Below are 10,951 nucleotides of genomic sequence, written 5' to 3'. Positions count from 1 at the left end.
CTCATACCCTAATAGTAACATACCAGGGCTGCAAACATCCAGATGAGCGCTACATGGCAGCAAAGAGAGTTTCATTTAGTACAATGTTTCTCAACCTCAGCAACTTTAAGGTGTGTGGACTTCAACTCCCAGAGTTCCCAGGAGTTGAAGTCCACACACCTTAAAGTTGCTGAGGTTGAGAAACACTGATTTAGCATGACACAGGTGGACTCTGGAGGGTATTCTCAGTTCTCTGATTTTAGTATCCATGCTTGCAGCAGTAGTAGCTGCTGCTTTATTATTACTTGTACACCTCACTGTACAAGTAATAATAAAATGACTCACTTTAAAAATGTTTAATCAGTTAAAGCCATTTACTACACAAAGATCTTCTGTGTACACAGGTGGATGGCTTCCAGACCAGCCAATCTGCTGCTTTATAGATAAAAGAAGATTTGAGCAAATACTGTACTATAAATGGTTGGACTTGGTCTGTAGTGGCATTTGAAGAATTAATGAGAGACAACAAACAAAATCACAGCACATAATACTTGAAGAAGGGCCAAATGTCTGTTGCACTGTTAGGGGAAAAAATGGGCATTTTAATATTATATTTCCAAAATCATAGGAGTGCTAATTGGCAGCAGTTTTCAGCCTTAAATCCTACTATTCGCTTTATCCATGTAGCCTGTTTCCAACATGGTAGACAAAACCCAAACTTTTTCCAAGAAGAAAATGTTTACAGTCATTTTTAAATATTGTTTTCATTTATAGTATGTTTTAATTGAACATTCAGTCTTATCCTGAGGTATGCAACCTTGAATCCAGAACCAAGGGCGGAAGGCACCATCTGAGTGTCCCTAGTCATTCATTCTAAGTCAGCAATTAGAATCTCTATCAATGAACCTAACTAGAAATTAGCGTTGCAAGTTAGAAATTGCTTTAATCAGTCAGATAATTAATCAAATATCGTTCTTTTCTGCCCTCCCGTCCCACTCCGCCAGTGAACAGGCAAAATCTTTTCCTTTCCTTTCATTTTCAATGCGTGAATGACCCTCACATCCGAGAGTTATCCACACCTCGTTCGAACGGAGCAAAAGGAAGTGGCAGGAAGGATTCTAGAGCAGTGTTTCTCAACCTTGGCCACTTTAAGATGTTCGGACTTCAACTCCCCAAATTCCCCAGCCAGTATGGCTGGCTAGGGAATTCTGGGAGTTGAAGTCCAGACATCTTAAAGTGGCCAAGGTTGAGAAACACTGCTCTAGAGTTTTCGGGATGGGGCGACGTACAAACCAAGGAGGTAAATAGGTAAACAACGCGAGCACGAGGAGCCCCGCGAAGGCGTTTCCTTCGCCAGCCTCCTCGCCCCGTCGGATCTCGAAGCCGTCCGCCGCCTGAGAGCCATGGCCCACGGCCGCGGACTGGCGCTTGCCCTGCTAGCGTTGGCCCTCGCGGGCTCTCAGGAGGCGCGGTCCGAGCAGGAGCTGCGCTTCAAGCCCGCGCCCTCGCAGAGGCCGGTGCGGCTCTTCACCGAAGACGAGCTGGCCAGGTACGACGGGCACAAGGTAGGCGAAGCTTTCGGAAAGGCTGCCGGCTTGGGACCTAGCCGCCAGCTTGGACCGGCTTGCTGCGCCCTGGCGATTGCTGGGCCGGGGCTTCAGGGCAGCAAAGCTCGGCCCGGGCCGCTTGTCCGGATCCGCGGGTCATTTCTCGGCCCGGGCCGCTTGTCCGGGGAGCCGGCGGGTCATTTCTCGGGGTGGTTTGTCTTTGTCGAAGTGACGTCTGCGGAGAGAGCTGCGCCTCTGCTCTCCGCTGCAACAGCAGGGCTGAGCGGCTCTGCGCGTTGTGATCTCGGCTTGGACCTTTCTGGCGGGATGGCCCCGGTTATTCTGCGGAAGGCGGGTTGGGGAGCTGCGGGTTGTAATCTCCTTGGACTCGGCGAAGTTTGTTAGGCCGCATATTTTGCGTTGCAGTTAGCAGCCTTGATGACCCACAAGAGCGGTCGTACGTGGAAGAATTTGTAAAGCATAAAAACGTGACTGTCCTAATTCTCTCTGGATGGGGTGGTGCGGGTTAGGACAAGGCAGTGAGAACTTTGTGGTAGCACATTTCCCTTAGTGTTTGTGGCACTGGAAATTGCGTGCACGCTCTAGTTTATGTACAGTTGGACTGCCCTGCAAAAATAGGTGTGTCTAGGTCTGTTTTGGGGAGTCCTGGCGTTTTAAGGGGAAAATGAGTGCCTTTAATCCCTGCAGTTTTGCTCCTGAAAATGGCAGAAGACTGAGATTAGGAGCCCCTCTAAATCTAGGGGTGTTTGGGGCCCTCAGAAGGATGCTCATGGCAACATGGAGCTTTGGGCTGTACTTTTGCAACACTGCAATATGGGAAAAGCAGCTGGCAGCATAGACACCCCTGTGGAAAACTGGAAAGGCAGTTTCATATGCTCATAGGAACACTTAAAGGGAAAAAAAAAGAGAGAAAACCATGGTTGATTCTAAATATTAAAGGCATTTCATATTATATGCAGATAAAGACTTAAAGAATTCTTCGTTTGTGTTCCTCTTCCTTTAAAAAAACGGGGGGGTTGTACAAAAGTTAATAATTGTACCTTTGTATTTCAGAGCTTTCATTTGCACACATTATATATCATATAATGGAAACGGGGCAACTTCCATTATATTTATTTTATTAACAAAGGAGTTTGATGTAGAAATTTTCAGAAGCAGTGAAACCAGGGCCTTCCAGCTGTTGCTAAATTATAACATTGAGCAACCCCAGCTAGCATGGCCAAGAGTAAGGAGCTTTGGGTTGTAGAGTTCATCAACCTCTGGAGGACCACAAATTTCTCACCGCTATTAGCAGCCACTCTACATCTAGGATACTTGGTGCTATAGGCTTTCCTTTTTATGGACATCCATCAGAGATTTCTCAGGCTGAGTTTAGTTAAAAAAAAAAAAAAAAAGTAGATAGACTTTCCTTTTACAGCAGGTCTTTATTGATGTGAACCGGCTTTCTTCTTTAAAGACAACCTTCAAGTTGAAGTAGGCCACTTTTGGTTTTCTTGGAAAATTAAGAATGACCAGGTAGTGCTGTTGGTGTTTCTTGAGTATCAGTACATCTCAGGATAAAGCACATAAATTGTATTTTCAGGAGGATGAGCCCATTTACATAGCTGTGAAGGGTGTGGTGTTTGATGTCACTTCTGGAAAAGGTAAGTTCACATTACAGAGAGTTCCCCCCTTCAGCGCTGTCACCTCAACCAGATGGCCGCTTTAAAGAGCAAGAGCGACTGCCCAAGGATATGCTGAAAAGATGTTCCTCTCATTTATGAATGCTGCCCTAGGATTTGTTTTGATTTTTCAGGTCTGTGTATTACTCTCAGTTCCCAGAGCTGGGCAACCTTTAGCTCTCCAGATATTGTTGTATTTTAGCTCCTATCAGCCCTAACTAACATAGTTGGTGAGGAATCCTGGGACTTGTAGTCCAGCATCAGCTGGAAGGCCACAGATTGATCATACCTTTTTAGAAGAAGGACAACACATGTGGATAAAGCCATATTTTATCCTTTCAGCAGCCTTCTGTGCTAATTTCAGCTGAAGAGTAATCTAGATCTTCTCCTATTGCCTTTGCTTTGTGGAAAGCTTGTGTATATGTAGCAATAGTTTCATATATTCAGCAGATTCATAGGGGCCATGGCCTCCGGCTGCTGCTGCTTAATGCCAGGTCAGTTAAAAACAAGACCCCCTGAGGATCACTGAGGAAGGGGCGGACCTGGCATGTATTACTGAGACCTGGCTGGGGCCCGAGGGGGTGGTCCCCCTCTCGGAAATGTGCCCAGCTGGGTTTACGGTGTGGCACCAGCCAAGATGCCAGGGCAGGGGAGGAGGGGTGGCTGTTGTCATCCAAGAATCTCTGGTGGCTTTCAGGGGCATTGCTCCACAAGTCTCGGGCTGTGAGACACTGTTCTTTAGGTTGGGTCCCCGCGAACAGTTGGGAGTGCTGCTACTGTACCAGCCTCCCTGCTGCGTGGCAGCCTCCCTGCCTGAGCTGCTGGAGGCTGTCTTGGAGCTGGTGGTGGAGTTCCCCAGGCTTATGGTTCTGGGGGACTTCAACCTGCTGTCCCTGGGACAATCCTCGGAGGTGGCTCAGGAGTTCATGGCTACCATGGCAGCAATGGGCCTGTCTCAAATTGTGTGGGACCCAACCCGAGACAGCGGCCACATGCAGGATTTGGTCTTCGGAGCAATGGCAAAGTGATCTGAGGGGAGATTTACAGCTTTCCCCATTGTCATGGTCAGATCACATCCTGGTGACCCTGAGTTTCTCCTATGCCACCCCCCTCTGCAGGGAAGCAGGACCCATATGATTGATCCACCCCCAGTGCCTGATGGACCCGTTGGGATTTCAGAGGGAGCTGGGGGATATTCCCGCGGATCTGCTACATGGTCCAGCGAAGGCCTTGGCTGCTGCCTGGAATAGGGAGGCAGCCGGGGCCTTGGACAGGATCGCGCCTATGCGCACTTCCTGTGGTTTATGGATCTACTTCCTGTGGTTTATGGAGGAGTTGAGGGTTCTGAAGAGGGTTAAGAGCACTGCTGGAGGAAGACAAAGACCGAATCTGACCAAACACAGGTAAGAGCCGCTATCAAGGCCTACATTGTGGCAATAAGGGCGGCAAAGCGCCAACACTTCTCCGCCCTTATTGCATCCGCAGAGTGCTGCCCGGTGGCCACTAGATACCACTATCACTAGATACCACTATCTCTCAGCGGCTTTCGATACCATCGACCATGGTATCCCGTTGGGACAACTCACAGAATTGGGGGTGGGCAGCACGGTCTTGTGCTGGTTCACCTCCTTTCTTCAGGGCCGATCCCAATTGGTGGTGATAGGGAGCAAGAGGTCCCATCCTCGGCCTCTCCTTTGTGGGGTGCCACAGGGTTCGGTTCTCTCTCCGCTTCTTTTTAACATCTACATGAAACCACTGGGTGAGATCATCCGCCATCATGGGATGAGGTATCATCAGTATGCTGATGATACTCAGTTATACATCTCTATCCCAGGTGAGGTAAATGATGCCATGACCGCCCTTTCACGGTGCCTGGAGGCTGTAAGGGTCTGGATGGGGAACAACAGGCTTCAGCTGAACCCTAGTAAGATGGAGTGGCTGTGGGTTACTGGCCCCTCTGTATCCGGGACTTTGTCATCTTTGGTGCTCGATGGGGTAGCACTGCCCCAGATAGACCCAGTGCGTAATTTGGGGGTCCTCCTGGACTCACGGCTCCTGCTCAAAGAGCAAGTGGCAGTCATGGCCAGGAGGGCCTTTGCACAGCTTTGGGTTGTGCATCAGTTACGCCCTTTCCTGGATCGGGATGCCCTTCGAACAGTCACTCATGCCCTTGTTATCTCCCAGATAGACTACTGCAATGCGCTCTACATGGGGCTTCCCTTGAAGAGTATCTGGAAGCTACGGCTGGTCTAGAATGCGCCTGCGCGGGCTATTTTTGGAGCCCCAAGAAGGACCCATATAACACCGTTGCTCCGCGAGCTGCATTGGGTACCAGTTTGCTTCCAGGTCCAATTCAAGGTGTTGATTATCACCTTTAAAGCCCTACATGGCATGGGACCAGGTTACCTGAGGGACCGCCTCCTCCCCATGATTTCAACCCATCCCACCTGATCACACAGAGAGGGCATGCTCCAGACCCCCTCAGTGAAAGAGCTCTGACTAGCAGGGTCCAGAAGGCGGGCATTGGCAGGCTTACCTGGTTGGAGCGAGGCTGTGTACCTCACTTGTTTCTTTACACCCCTCTCCCTTGCTGGTCACCACCCACTGAACTAGCTTTTAGATGACTGGCTGTTTGCCACCTGCCAGCTCTTGTGCATTGCTGTTAAGGTTTCATAATGTTGGAGGATTTCCAGTTGTTTAGAAGGTTTATATTATTGTATTAAAATTGGTCCAAGACAATCTGAATTGTGGACATGCTTCTATTGTTGCACGATTGAAGGTAAGACAACATTTCATGCTCACTAGTTTTAGAACTTTTTAGGCCCTGACATCATGCAAGGTCAGGTTAAAACAAACCAATCTCTAGAAGTCCCAAAATAAAATATACCAACATTTAATTCTAGGCTTGTGAACAATGAAGCCCTTGGGTTGTAATTTATGGATAGTTATTCTTAAAAGAAGCATAATCTTTGAAGTACCTGAGGCAGTATATATATGTATATATGTGAGCGTTCTTAAAAATCTTACTTCTGCACTTAACTACTCTTTGTTTTATTTTTCCTGAACAGAATTTTATGGGAAAGGAGCACCATACAATGCACTAGCTGGCAAAGATTCAACCCGAGGTGTTGCAAAAATGTCCCTTGATCCAGCAGATCTCATTTATGACACAGTAAGAAAAAGACAGATCTTTTCACCACAGCTTGGGCTGAAGCCAGTAACTAAGAAATTGACTTTATTGGTGCTGGTGATTTGATCCAAGTGCAGGATCATTAAAGACAGTAGGATTCGGGAGGGATTGAAAAAATGGAAAAGTTAGAGAACTCTGAAAAACTTGGTTCAGTGCAGTTATAGTCCTCTGCAGTCACATTACGTAGCATGCAGGTTTTCAGTAATCATTGTTTTTGCTCTCTCTCTCTACCCTGCCTTTCCTTCCCATCTTTCTGTCTTTACACAATTGCATTTCATTGAGACGGGACTCACAGAAGAGGAGCTGCGATCTCTGGATGAGACCTTCAGTAATGTTTACAAGGCCAAATATCCTATTGTTGGCTACACTGCCCGAAGAATTCTCAATGAAGATGGCAGCCCTAACCCAAACTTTAAACCTGAAGATCAGCCACATTTCACTATTAAGGATGAGTTTTAACAATAACTTGGCAATCCCATTACTATACTACCAACAACCAGCAGAATATCTAAAAACGGAAGAATATAATGTGCCTAAAATGGTTGTTTTCACATCTTTGAGGATGATTGTTTTCTATTTTATCATGCTCTTACCATTGGTTAACCAGTAATATTATGATGTGTGTGATAAAACTGTAGTACACATCTTGAGACTGTTTTGACTAGCAAAGTATTCTGTATCAGTGCTAATGGAGAAGTAATTAGTTGTCTTTAGCTAATATTTGGCTAACTAGGAAGGAGTCCCATGTTCAGTCCCATGCATTGAACATTACTTATACAAAATCCTCATGGCTATATAAACATACATGTTGATAAACTGCCCTGCTAATAATTGGCTATTAGCAATATCCAGTTGAATCAGCGTCCCTTGATTGATATTACCAGGCAGCTGTGCCCCCTTCCAGGACACTGGGTTCAATTTCCCTTGTCTGTCTATTTCTTTTACTCAGAAGTCAGTCTGAATTTTGGGGGGGTTCTCTCTGAGTTTTTTTTCCCAACTGTGTATTATTTCCACAAACTTTGTGGTTCTCTTGAGCATGTTGGGGCCTTCCTCTTGTGTCTGGATGGTATTGACTTGGCTCTCGGAAGATAAGTACAGAGAATGAATTTACTATCAATATATACTAGCCTTCACTTGATACTTCCAGTGAGTGCCATGGCAAACTAATGTCCTTCTGGCAGCAAGACTGCATTTACAAGGAAAATTGCAGCTAGATGCTGGATCCAGACCAGAGGAAGGAGAGATCATTGACATAACCCACATGACTCTGGACAGCCGCTCTTCATGAGTAGACTGCAGGAACTGTTGTTTTGCGGTCAGCTTATGAGTTGAGTGGCTAGGAGTTGAGGGACACCATCAAGCTCATTCTTGTAACGCAGCCTTTAAGGACATAAAGCTTGACCGAGCCTCATTTCTTAATCACTTTTTGGATTATTTTTTTATTGTACTGGAAATATTAAGACCCTTTGGATCGGTGAGTTATCTTCTCCTTGGAGAAAGATGTTTTTAAATGTGATTTTAAAAGCTCTGGAAAAAAACTTTTTTTTTGGATTAAACAGCAAAAGGGTGCTTAGAATATGGATTTTGGAAAGTTAACAATGGATTAAAGGTCCAGATGGACTTGGAATTATAGTTTTGAATTAATTAGAAGAATTCCTGTGGGAAATGGCAATTGTTTGGTCTCTTAAGAGGAAACATGATAATGGGACCTTGAAGGTATGACACTAGAGGGAGCTAGAGGATAATAAATTTGTTTTGTTAACAAAGAAATAAAGAATGAAGCATTAAAACCTTAATGGATGTTTTTGAATATTGGTCTTCAAATTAATTGATGTGATAGATCATGTGTCAGTGTAGTTACAGAAGAAGAACAAACTACAATGGATAAGTTTGAAATTAATTTGAATGTGGACTGAAATGTGTCAAGCAATGATAAGGATATGGAGAAAGATGTACTGGATACACAAACAAAACTGAGGAATGTTCCATTGCCTAAAGGAGATGTACAGTTATTAAACCAGAAAAGCGATTTGGGTAACGTTTCCTCAATGGATCTACAGGAGAGATCTGTTAAGGTCTTGAAGGACTTTATGAGAAGAGATTGAAAAAGGACAAACTTTACTTACTGGATGTACAAAGGAAGTCTGTTAAAGTTAAAGATTCTTCGGTTAAAAAAAACAGATAATAAGCTCTGGGACTATCTTTGAAGGGGTTAAAAATTAAGATTGTTAAAAATTCAGGAAAGGAATATAGAGTTGGCTTATTCAATCAAGGATAAAAAAGAAAATTAGTTATATCTGGTCTCCTTTACTGGACTTTTGCTGACAAAGAACGAAATATGAGGCTTTGCAATCTGTTTTTTAGTTAAAAGATGAGTTATGGGGTGAAGAGAGTAAATGTATTAAGAAATGGTGATAAGCTATTAAAATTGTTTTTACTTGCTGGGATGAAGGGGGAGGCTACTTTTTTTTCTTTTTTCTTTTCTATACTTTTTTTCTTACTTTGTAATTTTCTTTTTTGTATTTCTATATTTTTTTTAGTTTGTATTAGTTTGTATTCTTTCTACTTCTAATTCTTAATAAAATTATTTGGAAATATATATATACTAACTTTCACTCAACTAGTGCTTTTCAGGTGTGCAAGATTTCAGCTTCCATCAACCAAGCGAGCCTGGCCATAGGGCCTGATGGGCAACAGCTTTGGGAAACATAAAATTATCCCTTTTGAAGTCTGTCAAAAAGCAAAATCAAGGCCCCAAGGAGGCCTTTAGAGAGCAAAATTCAGCACAAACCATCAGCTCAAAGACACAGGCTTACAGAGGCCAGTGTGTAGAATGACAGTTCAGTGCATTTAATCCCATCTCTTAATGTGAAAAGATGCTGATATTCCTTGAAAACTAAATATCATGTTTAAAAATCCTAGCATCAACTAATTGTGCGGTTTTTGTGGTCCAGGAATGATGACAACGATGAGAGTTATAACACCATACACTTTTCAATCTTCCCAGTCTGGTGTACTGGGGATGATGGGAGTTGTAATCCAATTTATTTGGCAAGTGACAGGTTTTTAAAAGCTGCTTGTTTTGTGCTTATACACTTGGAACTCAGTCTCGGTAATGAAAAAGAATTCAAATCATCTTGAGCCTGACATACCTTGCATCTGTGTGTGTGTGGGGGGGGGGCAAGAGCATGTGTTTGCAGCTAAACCATAAACACTCTAGCAACGCTACATTTTAGCTGTTCTGGAGGAATCCCGAAAAAATCTTTCAGGCTCCATCTTGCTAGATGGGAAGAGGTTATTCTCTTTTCAGACATTGGGAACATCTTAGAAGTTATTACATACACACAATGGCCTTTTGCAATTCTCCATAAGTTGGGTAATGACAATCATTTATTATTTTGGAACCATTCATCAGAATCCAAAGCAGCATTTATCTTTTGGAGTAGGTTGTTGGTAGGGTTTTGTTTTTGGAGTTTTGCTTGAGATCTGGTTAGGGCCACTGAGCCAGGTTCTAGTTGAGGTGGTGCTTTAAGGATTACCGGGGCTACCACCTGTTCTCTTTGGCTGTTATGCTGAGGCAATCTTGATAATGCATCAGCTAAAAAATTTTTTCCCCCTGGTATGAATTTTAAAGTGAAGTTAAAGCGACTGAAGAATTGGGCCCAGCGTACTTGTTTAGGAGACAACTTTCTTGGAGCTGTAAGAGACTCCAAATTCTTGTGGTCTGTCCATACTTCAAATGGCTGGGCTCCTCCCTCTAGGAGATGCCTCCAGGTCATAAGAATTTGGACTCTGACAATGATTTCTCTGAATTTGTCCAAGAGGAGGCATCTAACAGTTAGTCAAAGGCAGCAGTGTCTCTTGGTAGCGGCAGTAGAACTGCTATTGTAAAATTTCAGTGGAGGAGAGGTTTCCTACTGATATCTTCCCGTGAGATTTAACAGAAGTGTGGGAAGCCAAAGAGCGTATGATGAAAGTGCAGTGAAAGACAGGCTGTTCACATGTTCTTCTTGGCTATCTCATAGTAAATGCAGTAACCTCACGCTCTACTCACTGAGAATTTCATGGAAGTGCTCTTCTAATCTGAAAGTAAGTTTGAAAGCAAATTTCCTTTTATCTCTTTTATCCAACGGAATGAAAACTGGTAAGAACATATGCAGGAGAATGTTTTTGTGATTAATATTTATACTGTTTTCAATCTTCATTTTCAGAAAGTTAAGTGAATGGTAGTGCAGCAACTGTTGCATGTTGTCTATTCCCTAAACCCATATCTTCTGTTATATGCATTCTCTAGGCCCATTCACTTAGATCAAAAAGCACGATCTAGGGAAAATTGCCTGTTTTTACTATACTCTTCATGGATTTTAATACTAAGGATTATCAAACTCAAGCAGGCTACTAATATTTTACACTGGATAGACGAAAACAAGTTGGAAGCAAGATGAGAGGGACTTGCTACATCTTATTGACTAAGTTAAGCGCTACCTCCTTTTTAAAAGCAAAATAAAACACGGAACATTATCTGTGGCTAGGAACAAAGTGCCTGTATATTC

General features: G+C 43.8%; 1 protein-coding gene across 1 annotated transcript; it reads left to right on the top strand.

Annotated features, from left to right (window-relative positions):
• Positions 1-1,188: 1,188 nt before the first annotated feature.
• NENF (neudesin neurotrophic factor) lies at positions 1,189-9,035 on the top strand. Its single transcript, XM_007425635.3, has 4 exons — positions 1,189-1,544; positions 3,130-3,190; positions 6,277-6,380; positions 6,681-9,035. Exons 1-4 carry the CDS (start codon positions 1,383-1,385, stop codon positions 6,855-6,857), a joined length of 504 nt encoding a protein of 167 aa, XP_007425697.1. The 5' UTR covers positions 1,189-1,382; the 3' UTR covers positions 6,858-9,035.
• Positions 9,036-10,951: the final 1,916 nt, after the last annotated feature.

Source organism: Python bivittatus, unplaced genomic scaffold, assembly GCF_059951505.1.
Source record: "Python bivittatus isolate LINGU-HERP-01145 unplaced genomic scaffold, Pbiv_v1 ctg000020_np1212, whole genome shotgun sequence".
Classification (NCBI taxonomy): domain Eukaryota; kingdom Metazoa; phylum Chordata; class Lepidosauria; order Squamata; family Pythonidae; genus Python; species Python bivittatus.
The sequence above is the reverse complement of the archived record's forward strand: the minus strand, read 5'-3'. Positions and strand labels throughout refer to the sequence as shown.

Coding starts and splice junctions, on each gene's coding strand:
- NENF (XM_007425635.3), top strand. CDS start 1,383: ATGGCCCACGGCCGCGGACTGGCGCTTGCCCTGCTAGCGTTGGCCCTC. Junction 3,191..6,276: donor TGATGTCACTTCTGGAAAAG/GTAAGTTCACAT, acceptor TTTCCTGAACAG/AATTTTATGGGAAAGGAGCA. Junction 6,381..6,680: donor CAGATCTCATTTATGACACA/GTAAGAAAAAGA, acceptor CATTTCATTGAG/ACGGGACTCACAGAAGAGGA.